This window comes from Chiloscyllium plagiosum, chromosome 40 (assembly GCF_004010195.1).
Source record: "Chiloscyllium plagiosum isolate BGI_BamShark_2017 chromosome 40, ASM401019v2, whole genome shotgun sequence".
Taxonomy (NCBI): domain Eukaryota; kingdom Metazoa; phylum Chordata; class Chondrichthyes; order Orectolobiformes; family Hemiscylliidae; genus Chiloscyllium; species Chiloscyllium plagiosum.
In genome coordinates, this window is record NC_057749.1 from 11,038,841 (window position 1) to 11,061,435 (window position 22,595).

At 41.6% G+C, this 22,595-nt stretch overlaps 1 protein-coding gene across 4 annotated transcripts in view; it reads right to left on the reverse strand.

Annotated features, from left to right (window-relative positions):
• The window catches only part of LOC122542505 (leucine-rich repeat-containing protein 49), a 271,158-nt gene that overhangs the window by 94,775 nt on the left and 153,788 nt on the right, over window positions 1-22,595 (reverse strand). For all 4 annotated transcript variants that reach the window (XM_043680302.1, XM_043680301.1, XM_043680305.1 and 1 more), the window contains one exon: window positions 7,572-7,633. In XM_043680302.1, the coding sequence (XP_043536237.1) occupies window positions 7,572-7,633 (62 nt within the window). The remainder of the gene's footprint in view (window positions 1-7,571; window positions 7,634-22,595) is intronic.

Consider the following 22,595-nt stretch of genomic DNA (forward strand, 5'->3'; position numbering starts at 1 on the left):
GAGGGAGCCAGTCAATGTGGTATATTTGGACTTGGAGAAAATGTCTGACAAAGCCCTGCATAAGAGATAGATTGTGTAAGATTAAAGTGCATGGGATTCAGAGAAGTGTATTGAGATGGTTCGGAGGAAACAGTAATAGTTAATGGGTCCTTTTCAAATTGACCAACAGTAATTAGTGGGGTGCCACAGGAATCAGTGCTCCGACCCTAGCCAATCACGATATATATTAATGATTTGAACGAGGGAACAAAATGGAACATGTCAAAGGTAGCAGATGACACCAATTTGAGGGAGAGTGAACTTTGACGGGGATGCAGGGGTCCTTCAGCATGATTGGACAGGTTGGGCAAATGCAGGATAATTTGGATAAGTGTGAGCAAAAACAAGAAGGCAGAATTACTGCCTGAATGGCTATAAATTGGGAGAAGGGAGTCTGCAGTGGGACCTGGGTATCCTTGGGTACCAGTTGCTGAAGGTAAGCATGCAGGTGCAGCAAGCAGTGAAGAAGCCAAATGGTTTGTTGGCCTTCGTTGCAAGTGGTTTCAAGTACAGGAGCAGTGATGTGTTGTTGGAGTTATACTGGGCCTTGGTGAGGCCACACCTAGAATATTGTGCTCAGTTTTAGTCTCCTTTTCTTGCTCTCGTGGAAATGCAGCAAAGGTTTACCAGGCTGATTTCAGGGATGGTGTGACTGATGTATGAGGAGACATTGACGAGATTAGGATTGTTTTTGCTGGAGTTCAGATCAGTGAGGTGAGACCTCAAAGAGACTGCGCAAATTCGAACAGGACGAGACCAGTTAGATGCAGGGAGAATGTTCCTGATGGTGAGTGCCTCCAGAACAAATGATCACAGTGTGAGGACAGTTGGGGTGCACCATTTCTTCACCCAAAGAGTGGTGAGGCTGGAATTCATTACTACAGGAAGTAGTTGATGCCAAAACATTGACACCTGGAGTACTGTGTGCAGTTCTGGTCTCCAAATTTGAGGAAAGACATTCTGGCTATTGAGGGAGTGCAGCGTAGGTTCACGAGGTCAATTCCTGGAATGGCAGGATTACCTTATGCTGAAAGACTGGAGCGATGAGTTTCGAAGACTGAGAGGGGATCTGATTGAGACGTATAAGATTATGAAAGGATTGGACACTCTGGCAGTAGGAAACATATTTCCACTGATGGGTGAGTGCCGAATCAGAGGACACAGCTTGAAAATACAGGGTAGACCATTTAGGACAGAGCTCAGGAGAAACTTCTTCACCCAGAGAGTGGTGGCTGTGTGGAATGCTCTGCCACAGGGGGCAGTGGAGGCCCACTCTCTGGATTCATTTAAGAAGGAGTTGGATAGAGCTCTCAAAGATAGTGGAATCAAGGGTTATGGAGATAAGGCAGGAACAGGATACTGATTAGGAATGATCAGCCATGATTATATTGAATGGCGGTGCAGGCTCGAAGGGCTGAATGGCCTACTCCTGCACCTATTGTCTATTGTCTACTCAGAGAGTAGTAAGGGTATGAAATGCTTTGCCTACATCGGTAGCATATTCGCCAAGTTTAAGTGCATTCAAATCGTCATTGGACAGGCAAATGGACGTACATGGAATAGTGTAGGTGGGATGGGCTTCAGATTAGTATGACAGGGCGGCGCAACATCGATGTTCTAAAAGGTTTACTAGGATGTTGCCGGGTATGGGGGATTTTAGCTATGAAGAAAGGTTGGACAGACTGGGTTTAATTTCATTGGAACTCAGGAGGTTGAGAGGCTACCTGATAGAAGTTTATAAGGATGCACGTTTTCTCGCTAAGCTGGAAGGTTTGTTTTCAGACGTTTCGTCACCATACTAGGTAACATCATCAGTGAGTCTCCGGTGAAGCACTGGTGTTATGTCCCACTTTCTATTTATATATTTAGGTTTCTTTGGGTTGGTGATGTCATTTTTGTGTTGATGATGTCATTTCCTGTGTTGGTGGTGTCATTTCCGGTTCCTTTTTCTCAGAGGGTGATAGATGGGGTCCAAATCGATGTGTTTGTTGATAGAGTTCCAGTTGGAATGCCATGCTTCTAGGAATTCTCGTGCGTGTCTCTGTTTGGCTTGTCCTAGGATTGATGTGTTGTCCCAGTCAAAGTGGTGTCCTTCCTCATCTGTATGTAAGGATACTAGTGATAGTGGGTCATGTCTTTTTGTGGCTATTTGATGTTCATATACCCTGGTGGCTAGTTTTCTGCCTGTTTGTCCAATGTAGTTACAGTTTGTTACAGTTCTTACAAGGTATTTTATAAATGACGTTCACCTTGCTTGTTGATGTATAGGGTTTTTTAAGTTCATTAGCTGCTGTTTAGTGTGTTGGTGGGTTTGTGGGTTACCATGATGTCAAGAGAACTGAGTAGTTTGGTAGTCATTTCTGAGAAGTCTTTGATGTAGTTTATAAGAAGATTATAAGATTGTGAATGGTACAGATAGAGCGGAAAATATGAGGCTTTTTCCCGGGTGAAGGGGTCAATTACTAGGAGACACAGGTTCAAGATGCAAGGGGTGGTGGTAGGGGGTGGATGTTAACAAGAGATGTGTGAGGCATGTTTTTCATACAAAGGGTTGTGAGTGCCTGGAATGCGCTGCCAGAGGTGGTAGTAGAAGCAGGCACAGCAGCAGCAATCAAGAAACACCTAGATGAATACACAAATAGGAAGGAAATAGAGGCATACGGATCCTATAAGTGAGGATAGTTTTAGTATGGAATGGCAAAATGTGTCTGAGAAGGCTTATAGGGATGAAGAGCCTGTTTCTGTGCTATATTGTTCTTTTTTTCAATGTGCCAAGAATCTAAAGCTTTCTCCTGTTTACCATTCTTTCCAGCCATGCATTTGCCTGCCACGTTCAATAAATCTGTCTCTATTGTTCTCTGAGAGAAAATTCCAAAGATAAATACCCTCAGAGGAAAAAAATACTTCATTTCTCTATCTTAAATAGGAGACTCTTTATTCTTTAAACTGAACGCCCAGATCTAATTTCTCCAGTCAAGGAAACATGCTCAGCATCTAATTTGTCGAGTGTTAGAACATGGAGGAGAACCCCTCTGTTAATAAACTCACCTCGCCTCATAATCTGTTAAAATATATGAGTGACAGAGAATTCCCAAATTCTACTACTTAAAGAAAATAATATCAATTTATACTTAACTCTAAAAATTAACATTAAACGATAACTGTTCACAACTCTAAGCCCTCATTTTCTTTTATCTGCTTATTACTTGCCTCCAACTTTAAAACAATATACTGTTCCAACAACACTTATTAAAATTACATCAATGTAATTTCAAAACCACATAGCCGCTGTCTTCTGCGGTGTCTGTCTTCTTCCAGCTGAAGACCTCCCTGGGTCATCTTCTTTCTTTTTACGGTGAAGATGTTTCATATGAAAAAGGTGCCTTTGATAGACAGTGTTTCAATCTTTTGAGTTTCTCTCTCTCTTTCTCTCAATGGTAGTTACTTTCTTGATGTCTGTTACTCTGTCTGACTTTCAAAATGCCTGCTTCTTTTTTGAATCCCCAACATGGCACATCTCATTGGTTCGATATTGGCAAAACAATAAATTCAAACTCAATTCGGTTTTAGTATCCTGAGACATAATTTAAACTGATTGGTTAAATTCGAATTGTTGTCAAAACAGCAATCAACTCAGGTATCAATTTCACAGCCAAATATTACATATTTTCAATTTTCAGTACACTCTGAGACTGCTAGATAGTCATACGACAGGTATTTGTAAGCTCTCAGTGCAAAATGGCACTCACTCTTTTCTAAAGGCACAGTACACACCCTCAACCTCATAACATAAGCCCACTAAAAATGATATGATTTAAATAAGATTACCTCTCATTCTTATAAATTCCAATGAGTACAGGCCCAATCTGCTCCACTCTTTCATAAGGCAACCCTTTCACCATAAGACTCAGCTCAATTAACTTTTCAGTGCACCTAAAATGAGTTTAGTTCTACACAGAAGTGTGGTGACCGAAGTAAACTGTTAGTATTAACATGAGGTCAATCACGAGGAGTGTAGCCAGCCATACTATAAGACCACAAGACCATAAGAAATTGGTACAGGAGTGGCTGTTCAGCGCCTCAAACTTGCTCCACCATTTAATACTCAGGGCTGATCCACTTTTTTACCCATAGATAACCCCTGATTACCCCTTCTGATCAAGAATCTGTCTATCTTAGCCTTAAATGTACACAAGAATTCTGCTCCCATAGTTCTCTATGCCAAGGAGTTCCAAAGACTCTCAACCCTCTGAAAAAATAGATTCCTCCTCATCTCAGTCTTAAATTCTTAATTCTGAGACTATTCCATCGTAGGAATTCACGATTTTGAACAACCCTATCAAATATTTTCTTAATCTTCCCTGCTTGAAGGAGAAGAACTTCTGAAATCACACTGTACAACTCAAGTCCTTCATCTCAGGTACCATCTTAGCAAACATCTTCTGCACTCTCTCCAAAGCCTAAAGTATGGTGCCTAGATTTTAAAACAGTTTTTCATCCAAGACTTAATCCATATTTCATAAATATTATGCTTAACTATTCTTTTTATTCTGTTCCTTCATAAATAAAGCCAATGAAGCCGTACTATTTTTAAACAATCTTTTCAATTTGTTTTGCATCCTCAAAGCTATGTGCACACATACTCTGGTATCTCTGCTCCTACGCTCCTTTAAAATTGTATCATTTACTTTAAACTACCAATCCTTATTATAATTGCCAACATTGAATTTTACCTGCCATTTGTCTATTATAGTACATCCTCTCCTGAAGTGTGCCATCCTCTACTGTTTCTACAACATTTGAGTTTTGGTGTCATATGTAAAATTTAAAAGTAAACCCTATTTATCAAGTCCATGTCATTAATATATATCTTAAAAAAGCATTGGGTCAAATATCAACCCTTGGAGTATACCACGAGTATTTCTCGTGACTCTGAAAAAAATGTGTTCCCCAGTATTCCTTGCCTCCTCTTTTAAAATCCAATTATACATCTGTTCTGTCACTATCTTTTTTAATCCAATTTTGTTAACTCATTTTTATATAGCACTTAATCCATTGTCTTTTAGAAATCCACTCTTCTTTCTACATTATATTTTCATCACTCTTTTCCATTTGCTGGAAAATGCCCTTAATTGCTTTCTCAAAATTAACGCTGCTATAAACTCAAAGCTGCTCCAAATAGAAGATACATTGAAATGAGATGTCATACTCCTCTGTCGTGTGCCATTCTCACACATCAACCGTCTCTCACCCATGTCTACACCATAATTTCTGACATCTACTATGCACACGTTAACCCCTCTTCCTGCCATCCATTTTGCCCTCAAGAAAAAAATGCTGTAGTGTTTCAGCACTAATCAAATAGCTAAAATAGTGACATTTTGTTTTCTGGTTGCCATTTTTTATAGGTCTTTTTGCGTTTGCAATTTGAAGCTCCTCTTTATCAATCTTACAACCCGCCTCAGGCAACTGTCTGTGTGGAGTATGCACATTCTCCCTGTGTCTGCGTGGGTTTCCTCTGGGTGCTCCGGTTTCCTCCCACAGTCCAAAAATGTGCAGGTTAGGTGAATTGGCCATGCTAAATTGCCCGTAGTGTTAGGTGAAGGGGTAAATGTAGGGGAATGCTTATGGGTGGGTTGCTCTTTGGAGGATCGGTGTGGACTTGTTGGGTCGAAGGGCTTGTTTCCACACTGTAAGTAATCTAATCTAATCTAATATATGGAACGTTAAGCATGCATCTTAGCATCCACATTTCAAAGGCCTTCATTTCCTTCCACAGATCTTTGTTGATTGCTTATGTTCTAAGGCATCAAAAAAATGACTAGAATGTCACATCTTATAAGATATTTTTCTTGTTACAAGCTTGAATTTTTTTTGTTGTTGACACATCCTTCATCCTCACAAATTTACTTTTGGCTTTCTGTATTCTTCTTCTGACTTCAGCTTTGTGTATTATCTTTCACAATAGGGTTGTCTTTCACCTCGTTTTCTACCCAGTCAAAACTGTACTTTACCATATCATTATCTGCCATTTGCACCATACAAAATATTACTACAACCAACTATATTCTCCAAGTCCACCTCTTTGTTTTCTGAGATATTTGATCTGGGATATCCTCAGCCACACTTTCATATCTCCCCAGTTCCAGCTGCCTTTTGCTTATTAGCCTGTGGAACCTCAGCACACACAACATCCATTCACTCTTAATCTCTCCCTTGCTCTCCCTCTATGTCCTTCACCACTTTTATCTATTTTAACTACTCCATGATAATCATTGTACTTCCTTGCTTGTTCTCCTCAGCTCCAAATTCTCTATCACTCATGCTTTTTTTAGCATCTTGTTCTCCAAGCATGCTGAATTGACTCCCTGCACCATCATTCACTTCAAGAATGAAATCAAGAAAGCTCATCAACCATTCCTTCCTCTTACAATATACATTTTTAACATGAAAGCTACATATTACCTAACTATATTTTCTGATGTTCTCAATTTTCTCCTATTCCCCTGAATCTCAACAACATCATGCATTTTGGCCCCATGTTTCCCAAGTAAATTCTCATCATTGCAATGACCTACCTATAAAGCATGTAAGATAATAATATTCACTGTACCTTGGTACACATGGCAGTAATAATTATTTAAACAATTCAATTAAATCAAATCAAATGCTGATGGTATTAATGACAAAACAAAGAGATGGCTGTCCATGTTCAGCAATAAAGTATAGTTAATAATCAAGGGATTCCATCCTTAAATGTACAAAATTATTTTTAGTTAAATACATGATCTTCACGTAAAACATAAAAAAGGTAACTTAGATGCCATGTTACTGTGAATTAAGATCAATGCATACATTTAAAACCTAATTGGATTCACAAGAACGTTCAGATTAAAGAACTTATGTTTCATACAGAAATACTCTTCTTTACAGTTCACTGTTTTATAATTTACTAATATTCATACTGTGAATATCAAATATTGTATGTTATTAGTTATATGCTGTTAACTACAAAAATGGACCAACCAATTGATGCATAATTTAGCCAATGATCATCTTGTTAAAACAAACTATGCAAAGGTATTAAATTTTAATTTTGGCTGTAAATAATGATTGAAGCTGTGTGATTACAATGTGCATTTGGGTGACAAAAAAAATGAGCATTTGTCTGTTGTTGCACAATTCCCAGTCTATGAATGACCTTCACTGAGTCACTGATAAATGGCTGCAGTGAACATGCTCAAAATTAAATTTGCCAAGCAATTAAATTTGTGGTTTAATATGTAAGTCAGTAATAAACCAAAACCAATTCAAGAAAATAGAGAAAACAATTAATCAATATTACCTTTAATGAACGTAAAGAAACTGCAATATTTCTTAATGAATGAAATGTATAAAGGTGAAATGCAGAAAGGTTTGTGAAAATATTCTGTACCTACAAATAAGAAAGGTTTCTGTACTTCAACAAAGTGAGCACTTATGCCTTTGAGAGTAACCAGTGCTTCCAATTAATAAAAATCTCTGGTTCTTACCTAGAAATGTTGTTAAAGCTGAGGAAAAATCTTTGGAGTCTAGGTAATGTGTCTGCATCTCTCTATAAAGAGAAAAAGAACAGGGAGTCGTCAATAATAATGTCCTTAATATCCCAGCAGCCTTTGAACGGGATCCTGCAGCTCCATTTACTGCAGTCTTGTCATTGGTTTTTGCTTGCAGTGAGCTGAAGCTTCCTGCTTGTGGAAAAGCACTGCAGGAGAATGTTAGCCTACAGAGACCTACTCAGGCTGATGAGCTGATGCACTTGCCAGGTAAAGGGTAGGGAAGCAGCTACTATGTATTGTGTGGGCTGTCAGGAGGAGCAACCTGCTTCATCAGCATTTCAGATGCATAAGGAACTAGTGCAAGCAAAGCACTGATTTGCTTTCAAAGCTGCCACTCATAAGAAGCAAGCTATTGTTTCTCTATAATTACTCCAAAGAATGACAGAAATAACTCCTTTAGGTTCTATATATGAATAATTTGTGTTAGTAAAGCAAATGTTTCTGCAAGGAGCATAAATGATCGTAACAGGTGATCTACACAAAATAACATATACATACAGAAACCAAGTAACACAAGATTACACATGATACAAATAAATTCTGCAAAGATGAGTGCACAAGATTTCTTTTGGAAATCAGATTGACTGGATTCCTGAGAAAGGGTTCCAGCAAAGTGAGACTTAGACCCATCTCTAAATACACTGTGAGTGTAATCTTCAATGCCCAGCAGTAAAATTCCAGTAATGCTGCATCACCAAAGTAATTAAGCATTTTAAGGGCTGAAATACCCAGAAGATATATGGTTGCTGCCTTGTAAGCCACAGTGCAGACCAAGATCTTTAATACACAGAATTTGTAGGACAGACCATTTTGAAAAGCTGCGCTATGCTAGTACTTATGTTCCACAGAAAGCCAAGTAAGCAGCAGTCCAGGAAAGTCTCCCGAAACTGAGATAAAAGTTACCACCCTTGATATCAAAACAATATTTGATTGAGATTACATCAAAGAGTTCTAAAAATGGCACAACGAGAATCATGGGGAAATCTCACTGCTGGTTGTTGTCATACCTAGCACAAAGAAAGATGATTATGGTGACTGGAGGTCTCGGTATGAATTTCTCATAATAGTGCTCTCAATCCAACTATCATCAGCTGCCTTGACAATAGCCTCCTGTTAATGATAAAATCAGAAGCGGAAATGTATGCTATTGATTGCACAGTATGAACCACTATTTGTGACTTCTCGGTTACTGAAATAGCCTATGTTCAGGTAAGACCTAGACAATATCCAAGCTTGGACTTATACATAGCAAGTAACATTAGTGACACAAGTGCAAATCAATGTCTATCTCTTACAGGAGATAATTTAATCATCATCTCTTGACTTTCAAAGTATTACCATCACTTAATTCCCACTATCAAAATCCAGGAGTTTACTATTCACCAGAAACTGAACTGGACCAGCCTTTAGATACACTGTGGCTACAAAACCAGGTTAGAGGATAAGAACTTCTGTAGCTATTAATGCACCCCCAGTCTCCCACAATGTCTGTCCACCATCTGCAAGGCTCAAGTCAGAACACATTGGTATACTCCCCACTTGCTGGATTGAGTGCCGCTCCAACAACGCTCAAGACATTAACCGGGACAAAGCAGTTGCTTGACTGGAATTCCATCCATCAGTGACATACAATAGCAACAATTAGAGTAGCACTGGTTAGCATTGCAGCCTCACAGCACCAGGGTCCCAGGTTCAATCCCAGCCTCGGGTGAACTGTGTGGAGTTTGCACATTCTCCCAGTGTCTGCGTATATTTCCTCCGGGTGCTCTGGTTTCCTCCCACAGTCCAAAGATGTACAGGTCAGGTGAATTGGCCATGCTAAATTGCCCATAATGTTAGGTGCATTAGTCAAGGGGAAATGGGTCTGGGTGGGTTGCTCTTCGGAGGGTCGGTGTGGACTGGTTGGGCTGAAGGGCCTGTTTCCACACCATAGGGAATCTATGCTACAAGATAACACTGCAGCAATTCACCAATGCTTTTGTATCCAAATCCATGATCTCTACCAGCTGAAAGTACAAGGGCAGCAGGTATGTGGGAACACTACTACTGCAAGTTCCCTCCAAACCACTCACCATTCTTACTTGGAAATATATTGCTGCTTGCCCACTGTCGTTGAGTCAAAACTCAGGAACTCCCTTCCAGTATCCCCCCTAATTTTCTTTATGGCTACATGAGCTATCAAGATCAGCACTCAGCAGTGATCTCTGGAACCAGAATTCATGCTACAATTCGCATACTGACGCCAATCACTGTGCACAGAACTTGGATTGGCTACACACACATGCATCTGGATCAGTGGTGCTGGAAGAGTACAGCAATTCAGGCAGCATCCGAAAAGCTTCGAAATCGACGTTTCGGGCAAAAGCCCTTCATCAGGAATAAAAGCACACATGCAGTCACGCAATGTAGACAGAACTTTTCCGCTACTAACAACATTGTGGGTATCATTCTGCCCCGAATACAGCAACCTTTTAAGAAGGCAACTAAACTTCTCCAGGTCAATTAGGAATGGGTAATAAGTGCTGGTCTAGGTAGCAAAACCCACAATGAACATAAGAATATTAAAAAAAATTAGTGGCTGCAGAGAGTAGCATTTAGACAATCTGTGAACAATCATGTTTTCTGGTTTTAATAATCACTTGACCAAACTAACTTTTGAGATAATTTTCCACAGAATTATGTATTGATTTTCACGTTTGGAGGGTTGTGAAGTTTGAATGTAAGTAATATTTACACCACACAAATGCTACTAATGACCATATCAAAAAAGCAAGACTGAACAGTTTTCTGACAAGGGCATTACCATCGCTGGAACTCCCATTATCAACATCCTAGGAATTACCATTGACTAGAAACTGAAGTGAACCAGCTACATAACCAGTGGTTATGAGACTAAGTCAAAGGCTAGTAATTCTGTACCATACACAACGTACACTGCAACAACTGAGATGAATGCTCACATACTGTTTGGAAATTTGGGCTCGAAAGTGGGCAGAACCATGTCTAGCTTAAATTTTGATTTGCATTTCTATGTGGCATACGTTAAGGAGGGAGTGATTATAGTTCTAGCTTCATTTCAGCTTTTGAGTTCTGAGAGTGTTACTGGATTGTATGAAGTTTGGTCAAACATTTTAAAATGAGGCCTTTAAAAAAATCCCTTGGTGTGAATTGTCCAGTTTTTCAGAAAACAAGAGGAGAAGAAAGAAAACTGGGCTGTAGCCTAGCAACAAGGTGTCCTTTGACAAAGGGAAACAGACATAACTAAAGTTCCTTTTGGAAAAACACACAGAAACATCAATCAATGATTCTGCAGGTTTCTTCCAGATAGAAGCAGGACATTCAGAGAGAAAAAACTCAAAAGGTCAGCTGTGCAGTATAGCAGTGAGCAAAGTAGTTAAGGCAGAAGTAAAGAAGCCCATAATAACTTAAGAGTCAGAGTCATGCAGATGTACAGTAAAGAAACAGACTCTTCGTCCAACCCGTCCATGCCGACTAGATATCTTATATTAATAATGGGGGATGGAAAGGGACAATGCAGGGAACCCCTGTGGCCATTCCCCTCAATAACAAGTATACAGTTTTGGTTACTGTTAGAGAGCGAAATAACAGGGATAAGTCATGAGGTACAGGTCTCTGGCAGAGAGTCTGTTCCTGTTGCTCAGAAGGGAAGGGGGGGAGAGGAGCAGAGCATTAGTCATGTGGGGGACTCTATAGTTAGGAGACTGATATGAGGTTCTGTGAGAAAGAGAGAGACTCACGGTTGGTGTGTTGCACTCCCAGGTGCCAGGGTTTGTGATGTCTCGGATTGTGTTTTCGGGATCCTTGAGGGGGAGGGAAAGGGGGAGCAGCCCCAAGATGTGGTCCACATAGGCACTAAGGACATAGGTAGGAAAAGGAATGGGGATTTAAGGCAAAAATTCAGGGAGCTGGGGTGGATGCTTAGAGCGAGAACAAACAGAGCTGTTATCTCAGGTTTGTTACTCGTGCCACGTGTGAGCAAGGCAAGGAAGAGGGAGAGGGAGGAGTTGAACACGTAGCTACACAGATGGTGCAGGAGGGAGGATTTCAGATACCTGGATAACTGGGGTTCATTTTGGGGTAGATGGGACCTCTACAAACAAAATGGACTACACCTGAACCACAGTGATACCAATATCCTGGGGGGAAATTTGCAAATGCTCTTCGGGAGGGTTTAAACTGATTTAGCAGGGAGTTGGGAAGCTAAATTGTAGTCCCAGTGCCCAGGAGGTTGACAGTAGTGAGGTCAGAAATACGGTTTCAAGGTCAGAAGAGTGCACTGACAAGCATGAAAGTGGTTTGAAGTGAGTCTACATCAAAACCCAGGAGCATCTGGAATAAGGTGGGTGAACCTGCAGAATGTGTTGCTGACTGGGACTTCGATGCTGTGGCCATTTTGGAGACATGGATAGAGCAGGACAGGAATGGTTTTAGCAGGTTCCGGGATTTACATGTTTTAGTAAGAATAGAGAAGATGGTAAAAGCGGGGAGGTGTAGCATTGTTAGTCAAGGACAGTATTACAGTGGCAGAAAGGAGTTTTGAGGACTCGTCTACTGAGGCAGTATGGGCTGAGGTTAGAAAGAGGAAAGGAGAGGTCACCCTGTTGGGAATTTTCTATTGGCATCCAAATAGAAAGGATAGCAAAGATGATTCTGGATAGGAGCAAAAGTAACTGAGTAGTTGTTATGGGGTACTTCACCTTTCCAAATATTGATTGGAAATACTATAGTTTGAGTCCTTTAGATGGGTCAGTTTTTGTCCAATGTGTGCAGAAGGGTTTCCTGACACAGTATGTAGACAGGCCAACAAGGGATGAGGCCACATTGGATTTAGTATTGGGTAATGAACCGGGCCAGATGTTACATTTGGAGATAGGTGAGTACGTTGGTGATAGTGACCACAATTTAATTACGTTTACTTTGAGGATGGAAAGGCATAGGTGTATACCACAGGGCAAGAGTTATAGCTGGGGGAAAGGCAATTATGATGTGATTAGACAAGATTTAGGATGCACAGGATGGGGAAGGAAACTGCAGGGGGTGGGCACAATCAAAATGTGGAGCTTATTCAAGAAACAGCTACTGTGTGTCATTGATAAATATGTACCTGTCAGGCAGGGAGGAAGTGGTCGAGCAAGGGAACCGTGGTTTACTAAAGAAGTTGAATCTCATGTCAAGAGGAAGAAGAAGGTTTATATAAGGATGAGACATAAAGGTCAGTTAGGGTGCTAAAGAGTTACAAGTTAGCCAGGAAAAATCTAAAGAGACAGCTAAGAAGAGCCAGGAGGGGACATGAGAAGTCGTCAGCAGAAAGGATCAAGGTAAACCCTAAAGCTTTCTATAGATATATCAGGAATAATAGACTGACTAGAATAAGATTAGAGCCAATCAAGGACAGTAGTGGTAAGTTGTGCGTGGAGTCCAAGGAGATATGAGAAGTGCAAAATGAATATTTTTCATCAATATCCACACTGGAAAAAGACAATGTTGTCGAGGAGAATACTGAAAACCAGGCTACTAGACTAGATGGGATTGAGGTTCAGAAGGAGGAGGTGTTGACAACTCTGGAAAGTATACTCCACACCCACCTGATGAAGGAGCAGCGCTTGAAAGCTAGTGTTTCCAAATAAACCTGTTGAATTATAACCTGGTGTTGTGTGATTTTTAACTGTGTACACCCCAGTCCAACGCTGGCACCTCCAGTCAGGAAAGTGTGAAAATAGATAAGTCCCATGGGCTGGATGCGATTTATCTGAGGATTCTCTGGGAAGCCAGGGAGAAGATTGCCGAGCCTTTGGCTTTGATCTTTATATCGTCATTGTGTACATGAATAGTGCCAGAAGATTGGAGGACAGCAAATGTTGTCCCCTTGTTCAAGAAGGACAGTAGAGACAACCCTGGTAATTATAGACCAGTGAGCCTTATTTCGGTTGTGGGTACAGTGTTAGAAATAGTTATAAGAGATAGGATTTATAATCATCTAGAATGGAATAATTTGTTTAGGCATAGTCAATGCAGTTTTGTGAAGGGTAGGTCATGTCTCACAAACCTTATTGAGCTCTTTGAGAAGGTGATGAAACAGGTGGATGAGGGTAAAGCGGTTGATGCAGTGTATATGGATTTCAGTAAGACATTTGATACGTTTCCCCATAGCAGGCTATTCCACAAAATATAGAGGGTGATTTAGAGGTTTGGATCAGAAATTGGCTCGCTGAAAGAAGACAGAGAGTGGTGGTTGATGGGAAATGCTAATCATGAGGGCGTAGAAGGATGGATTAGTAAATTTGCAGATGACACTACAGTTGGTGGAGTTGTGGATAGTGCCAAAGGATGTTGCAGGCTACAGAGGGATATAGATGAGCTGCAGAGCTGGGCTGAGAGGCAAATGGAGTTTAATGCAGAAAAGTGTGAGGTGATTCATTTTGTATTCCTGTTGCTCCTCCCAGAGAACTGGGCTAACGCTAAGATTCTTGGTAGTATAGATGAGCAGAGAGATCTTGGTGCCGATGTACATAGATCCCTGACAGTTGCTACCCAGGTTGATAGTGCTGTTAAGAAAGCATACGGTGTGTTAGCTTTTATTGGTAGAGGGATTGAGTTTCGGTGACATGAGGTCATGTTGCAGCTGTACAAAACTCTGGTGCAGCTGCACTTGGAATATTGCATATAGTTCTGGTCACCACATTGTAGGAAGGATTTGGAAGCTTTGGAAAAGGATCAGAGGAGATTTACTCGGATGTTACCTGGTATAGAGGGAAGGTCTTATGAGGAAAGGCTGAGGACCTTGAGGCTATTTTTGTTAGAGAGAAGAAGGTTGAGAGGTGACTTAATTGAGACATATAAGATAATCAGAAGGTTAGATAGAGTGGACAGAGAGAGCTTTTGTCCTCGGATAGTGATGGCTAGCATGAGGGGATATAGCTTTAAATTGAGGGGTGATAGATAGAGGACAAGTGTCAGAGGTAGTTTCTTTACTCAAAGAGTAGTAGGGGCGTGGAACACCGTGCCTGCAACATTAGTAGACTCGCCACGTTTATGGCATTTAAATGGTCATTGGATAAACATATGGATGAAAATAGAATTGTGTAGGTTAGATGGGCTTCAGATTGGTTTCACAGGTCAGTGCAACATCGAGGGCCGAAGGGCCTGTACTGCGCCGTAATGTTCTATGTTCTATAAAACTCGTCCGATTTGCCAGCACTTGGTCCATATTCTCTAAGCCTTCATATTCATACACCCATCCAGATGCCTTTTCAATGTTGGAATTGTACCAGCCTCCACCACTTCCTCTGGCAGTTCATTCCATCCACTGCGGAAAAAAGTTGCCTCTTAGGTCTGTTTTAAATCTTTCTCCTCTCATCTTAAACCTGCTCCCACTAGTTCTGGACTCCCCCACCCCAGGGAAAGACCTTGTCTATTTACCTTATCCATGGCCCTCATGATTTTATAAACCTCTATAAGGTCACCCCCTCAGCCTCCGATGCTCCAGGGAAAACAGCCCCAGCCTATTCAGCCTCTCCTTGTAGCTGAAATCCTCCAACCCTGGCAAAATCCTTGTAAATCTTTTCTGAACCATTTCAAGTTTCACAACATCCTTCTGATAGGAGGGAGACCAGAATTGAAAACAGTATTCCAAAAGTGGCCTAACCAATGTCCTGTAAGCTGCAACATGACCTCCCAACTCTTATACTCACACTGATCAATAAAGGAAACCATATCAAACACTTTCTTCACTATCACATCTATTTGCAACCCCACTTTCAAGGAACAATGAACCTTCACTCCAAGGTCTCTTCATTCAGCAACACTCCCTAGGGCCTTACCATTATGTGTGTAAGTGCTGCCCTGATTTGTCTTTTCAAAATGCAGCACCTCATATTTATCTAAATTAAACTCCATCTATCACTCCTCAGCCCATTGGCCCACCTGATCAAGATCCTATTGTAATCTGAGGTAAACTTCTTTGCTCTCCACTACACCTCCAATTTTTGGAGTCATCTGAAAACTTACTAACTATACCTCCTATGTTCATATCCAAATCATTTATATAAATGATGAAAAGCAGTGGACCCTGTACCAATCCTCATTGCACACCACTGGTCACAGGTCTCCAGTTGAAAAAACAACCCTCCACCACCATCCTCTGTCTTCTACCTTGAGCCAGTTCTGTGTCCAAATGGCTAGTTCTCTCTGTATTCCATGTGATCTAACCCTGCTAAGCAGTCTACCATGAGAAATCTTGTCAAACGACTTGCTGAAGTCCATATAAATCATGTCTATTGCTCTGTCTTCATCAATCCTCTTCGTTACTACTTTAAAAAACTCAATCAAGTTAGTGAGACATGGTTTTGCACGCACAAAGCCATGTTAACTATCACTAATTAGTCTTTGCCTTTCCAAATACATGTAAATCCTGTCCCTCAGCATTCCTTTCGACAACTTGCCCACCACCAATATCAGGCTCACCAGCCTAGAGTTGCCTGGTTTTCCCTTACCATCTTTCTTAAATAGTGGCACCACGTTAGCCAACCTCCAGTCTTCCAGCACCTTACCTGTGACTATCAATAATTCAAATATCTTAGCAAGGGGCTCAGCAATCACTTCTCTAGCTTCCCATAGAGTTCTAGGGTATACCTGATCAGGTCCTGGGTATTTATCCACTTCTATGCGTTTCAAGACATCCAGCACATCCTCCTGTGTAATGTGAGCATTTTTCAAAATGTCACCATCTATTTCTCCTCATTCTATAACTTCTATGTCCTTTTCCACAGTAAATACTGATTTAGTATCTCCCCCATTTTCTGCGGCTCCACACGCAGGCTGCCTTGCTGATCATTTAGGGGTCCTATTCTATCTCTAATTCCCCTTCTATCTTGGGCGGCACAGTGGCACAGTGGTTAGCACTGCTGCTTCACACCGCCAGAGACCTGGGTTCCCACCTCAGGTAACTGTCTGTTTGCACATTCTCCCTGTGTCTGCGTGGGTTTCCTCCGGGTGCTCCGGTTTCCTCCCACAGTCCAAAAATGTGCAGGTTAGGTGATGATACAAATATCTCAGCAAGGGGCCCAGCAATCACTTCCCTAGTAACCCACAGAGTTCTAGGGTGCATCAGATCAGGTCCTGAGGATTTATCCACCGTTATGTATTTTAAGACATCCAGCACCTCCTCCTCTGTAATATGGACATTTTTTTCAAGATGTCACCATCTATTTCCCTACATTTTATACCTTCCATGTCCTTCTCCACAGTAAGCACTGATGCAAAATATTTGTTTAGTATCTCCCCTATCACCTGCGCTTCCACACACAGACTACTTTGCTGATGTTTGAGACCCTATTCTTTCCCTTGTTACCCCTTTGTCCTTAAGGTATTTATAAAATCCCTTTGGATTCTCCTTAACTCTATTTGACAAAGCAATCACATGTCCCCTTTTTACCCTCCTGGTTTCCCTCTTAAGTATACTCCCTACTGCCTTTATACTCTTTTAAGGATACACTCGATCATTGCTGTCTATACCTGACATATGGTTCCTTCTTTTTCTTAAGCAAAACCTCAATTTCCCTAGTCATCCAACATTCACTATACCTACCATCCTTATCTTTCATCCTAACAGGAATATACTGTCTCTGAACTCTCATTATCTAATTTTTGAAAGCTTCCCATTTTCCAGCCATTCCTTTATCTGTGAATATCTGCCCCCAATCAATGTCTGAAAGTTTTTGCCTAATACCATCAAAACTGGCCTTCCTCCAATTTAGAACTTTAACTTTTAGATCTGCTCTATCCTTCTCCAAGACTATTTTAAAACTAATAGAATTGAGTCATTGGCCCCAAAGTGCTCCCCAACTGACACACCTCAGTTACCTGCCTTGCCTTTTTTCCCAAGAGCAGGTCAAGTTTTGCACCTTCTCTAGTAGGCACACCCATGTACTGAATCAGAAAGTAGAACATTATTTCAATGAGCCACCACACACTGCAGCACAGAGGAACTACGAAGAGCAGAGGAAAATCACCTACCCAGTGTACTCAAAAAGAACGGGTTCCCAATTAACACAGTCGCCGATTTCTGAGCAACAAACCCAAATAAGCAGGTAAAGCATGTCCAGAAACCCTAGCCACTCTCCCCTACATCAAAGACATCTCGGAAATGACTGCCAGACTAGTCCGACCCCTTGGCATCATGGTAGCCCACATCACACTAAAACGGCAGCAAATGAATTTGAAACACCCTATACAGACAAGCAAAATTAATGCCATTTACAAAATACCTTGCAAGAACTGTAACAGACAGTTCATCCATGCCTGGTATCAGCTCAGTGAGCCTTCTCTGGAATGCCTCCAATGCCAGTATATTAATTCTTTAGATAAGGTGCCCAAAGCTTTTCACAGTATTCCAGCTGTGGACTGACTAGCACCTTGTACAGTTTTAGCAAAACTTCCATTCTTTTATATTCCACTCCTTTGGAAATAAAAGCATGCATTCCATTGCCTTCCCTATTGCCCACTGAACTTGAACGCTAGTTTTTTGTGATTCATGGATGAGGACTCCCAAATCCCTTTATAGTATTCTGAATTCTTTCTCCATTTAAAAACAGTAAGCTCCTCTATTCTTCTTGCCAAAATGCATTACCTCAAATTTTCCTACACTATATTCCATCTACTAAGTTTTTGCCCACTGCTTAACATGACAATATCCCTCTGCAGAACATGTATCGTCCTCAGGATTTGCCTACTCAGCTATTTTTGTATCATCCACAAATGTGGCTACAGCACATTCACTTTCCTCATCCAATATTGTAAATAATGTTGTCACTGTACTGATCCCTGTGGCACTCTATTAGTTACGGATAGCCACGCAATTTTTGAGAAGATTTCTATTGAATTATGGAATGGCGATTGAGTTAAATTTAGATAAATGTGAGGTGTTGCATTTTGATAACATAATCCAGGGTAGAACTTAGTAGGGTTCTGGGGAGCATTGTTGAGAGACCTAGGGATGCAATTTTGGAGAAGATTTGTAGACCAGATTGTGGATCAGATTGTAAGTTGCTTGCTAAACTGGTACATTTGTTCTTAGACACTTCATCAACATGCTAGGTAACAGTATCAGTAAGCCTCCAATGAAGCGCTGGTGTTCTGTCCTGCCTGCTTTTTGCCCGTCTTGGCCTGTTGTGCTGAGTGATATCACTTCTGTTTTCTTTTCTGAGAGGTTGATAAGTGGGGTCCAAATCAATATGGTTGTTAATGGAGTTCCGGTTTGAATGCCAGGCCTCTAAGAATTTTAGTGCGTGTCTTTGTTTAGCCTATCCCAGGATGGATGTTTTGTCGCAGCCAAACTGGTGTCCTTCTTCATCTGTGTATATGGATACGAATGATGGTTGGTCATGCTAGTTGGTGGCTAGTTGGTGGCTAGTTGGTGCTCATGTATCCTGGTAGTGAGTTTCCTCCCCGTCAGTCCAATGTAATGTTTGTTGCAGTTCTTGTATATGACATTCATTCTGTGCAAACTGCAATACAGTCTTCTACAGTTTGTGTTGCAGTTCCTCTGCTAGTCTGTATGTCCGCCGATTCCTAAACAACAGACCTAAACAAGAAGGTACAACACACCCAGGGACTCTTGCCACCCTGCTTTACATTAAAGACATCTCAGAGATGATGACCAGACTACTCCGGCCGGTGGCAGCATGTTAGCTCACAAACCTACCACCACACGAAAACATCTCCTGATGAATTTAAAGGACCCCCCCCACCCCCCTCCCCTACCAACAACTAGTAGAACAGTCATCATATACAAAATATCCTGCAAGGACTGCAACAAACATTACACTGGACAGACAGGCAGGAAACTAGCCACCAAGATACATGAGCGTCAACTAGATCACCCACCACAACAGACCAAGACACATAAATAGCAGGCAGGACAGAACACCAGCGCTTCATTGGAAGCTCACTGATGATGTTACTTAACATGATGACAAAACGTCTGAGAACAAATCTACCTGCTCAGCAAGGAAATGTACAACCTGACAGGTAGCTATGCTGAAAATGCTTCCTTAAGCCAACTATTTTCTATTAATTAGCTAATGACCACTCAGCAGCTCTCTGGAGACAGAAATGGTACAGGCAGACAGTGCAAAGATTTCTTATGACCGTTCCCCTCAATAATAAGTATGTCATTTTGAATACTGTTGAGGGGGATGACTTAGCAGGGGAAAGCCATAGTGGCCATGTCTCTGACACTGAGCCTGGCTCTGTGGTTCAGAAGGGAAGGGGGAGAATAGAAAACCTTTAGTGGTAGGAGACTCAAATAGTTAGAGAAACGGACAGGAGATTCTGTGGTTGCGAACAGGACTCTTGGAAGGCATGTTGCCTCCTTGGTGCCAGGGTCCGGAACTCTCTGATCGAGTCTACAAGATTCTAAAGGGGGAGCGGGAGCTGCTAGAATTCATGGTGCATATTGGCACCAATGACATAGCTAGAAAAAGGGATGAGGATCTAAAAAGTGATTTCAGGGAGTTAGGTTGGAAGGTAAAAAGCAGGACAAGCAGAGTAGTAATCTCAGGACTACTAACAGTGCCACATGCTATGAAGCAAGGAACAGGGAACAGGGCTAGTGCAGGAGGGAAGGCTTCAGATACATAGATCATCGTGGTACCTTCTGGGGAAGATGGGACCTCTACATGAAGGACGGGTTGCACTTAAACTGGAGGGGCACCAATGCCCGGGGCGGGAGATTTGCTAAAGCACTTCGGTAGGGTTTAAGCTAGTTTGGAATGGGGAATGGGAACCAGAGCTACAGATCAGAGGAAAAGGCAGTTGTTGAATGGGCAAAAATTGAATGCAGAGAATCTGTCAGGAAGGATACACAGTTGATAGAGCAAAGAGATGGGTTAAAGTGTGTCTGTTTCAATGCAAGGAGTGTCAGGAATAAGAGTGATGAACTTAGAGCATGGATCAGTACTTGGAACTATGATGTTGTGGCCTTACAGAGACATGGATTTCACAGGGGCAGGAATGGTTGCTGGATATTCCAGAGTTTAGATCTTTTAAAAAGAATTGGGAGCATGGTAAAAGAGGAGGGGGAGTAGCATTGTTAATTAGAGAGTGCATCACAGCTGCAGAAAAGAAGGTTGTTGAGGAGGGTTTGTCTACTGAGTCAGTACAGGTGGAAGTCAGTAACAGGAAAGGAGCAGTCACTTTATTGGTGTTTTTGAAAGACTCCCCAATAGCAGCAGAGAGACGGAATAATAGACTGCACAGCAGATCTTAGAAAGGTGCAGATGTAATAGAGTTCTTGCTGTGGTGATTTCAACTTCTCCAATATTGACTGGAACGTCGTTAGTGCAGATGGTCTTTTGTCACGTATGTCCAGGAAGGATTCCTGACTCAATATGCAGATAGGCTGACTAGGGAGGGAGGCCATATTGGATTTGGTGCTAGGCAACAAGCCAGACCAGGTGTCAGATCTCTCAGTGGGACAGCATTTCGGTGACAGTGACCATAACTGCCTCACCTTTACCATAGCCATAGAGAGGGATAGGAACAGACAGTATGGGAAGGTGTTTAATTGGGTGAGAGGAAATTATATTGCTATTAGACAGGAACTGCGGAGTATAAATTGGGAACAATTGTTCTATGGGAAATGCACAACAGAAATGTGAAGGCTGTTTAAAGAGCACTTGTTGCGAGTGTAAGATAACTGTGTCCCACTAAGACAGATAAGAAATGGTAAGGTGAAGGAGCCTTGGTTGACAAGAGAAGATGAGCTTCTCGTCAAGAGGAAGGAGGAAGTTTACTTAAGGTTGAAGGAGCAAGGATCTGGCACAGCTCTAGAGGATTACAGGATAGGTAGGAAAGAACTCAAAAGTGGACTGAGGAGAGCCAGGAAGGGGGCACAAAAAAGCCTTTGAAGGATTAGGGAAAACCCAAAGGCGTTCTACACCTATGTGAGGAATAAGAGAATGATCAGACAGAGGGTAGGGCCAATCAGGGATAGTGGTGGGAACTTATGCCTGGAGCGTGAAGAGGTAGGGGTGGCCCTAAATGAGTTTTCTGCTTCAGTATTCACTAGAGAGAGGGACCTTGCTGATTGTGAGAAAACCATGGACCAGGTTAATAGTATTGAACAGATTAATATTGAGAAAGTGGATGTGCTGGAAATTCTGGGAAGTATCAAGATAGATAAGTCCTGAGGGCCAGACCAGATTCATCCAAGGTTACTACCGGAAGCAAGGAATGAGATTGCTGCACCTCTGGCGATGATCTTTGCATCCTCACTCTTCACAGGAGTAATACCGGATGATTAGAGGGAGGCGAATGTCATTCCCTCTGTTCAAGAAAGGGAATGGGGAAATCCCTGGGAATTATAGACCAGTCAGTTTTACATCTGTGGTTAGTAAGGTACTGGAAAGGATTCTGAGAGATAGGATTTATGACTATTTGGAAAAACATTGTTGGATTAAAGATCAGCAACTTCGCCTTGTGAAGGGCACATCATGCCTCACAAGCCTTATTGAGTTCTTTGAGAAAATGACAAGACAAGTTGACGAAGGTCGAGAAGTGGATGTGGTGTATATGGATTTCAATAAGGCATTTGGTAAGGTTCCTCATGGTCGGCTCATTCAGAAAGTTAGGTGGTATGGGATTCAGGGAAATTTGGCTGTCTGGATACATAATTAGCTGGCTAAAAGGAGACATCGAGTGGTAGTGGATGGAAAGTATTCCACCTGGAGGTCAGTGATCAGTGGGGTCTTGCAGGGATGCAGAGCTGGGCTGAGAAGTGGTAGATGGAATTCAACCTGGATAAATGCAAAGTGTAAAACTTTGGAAGGTCGAATTTGAATGCTGAATACACAGTTAAAGACAGGATTCTTGGCAGCATGATGGAACAGCGGGATCTTGGAGTCCACATCCAACTTTGGATCCCTCAAGGTTGCCACC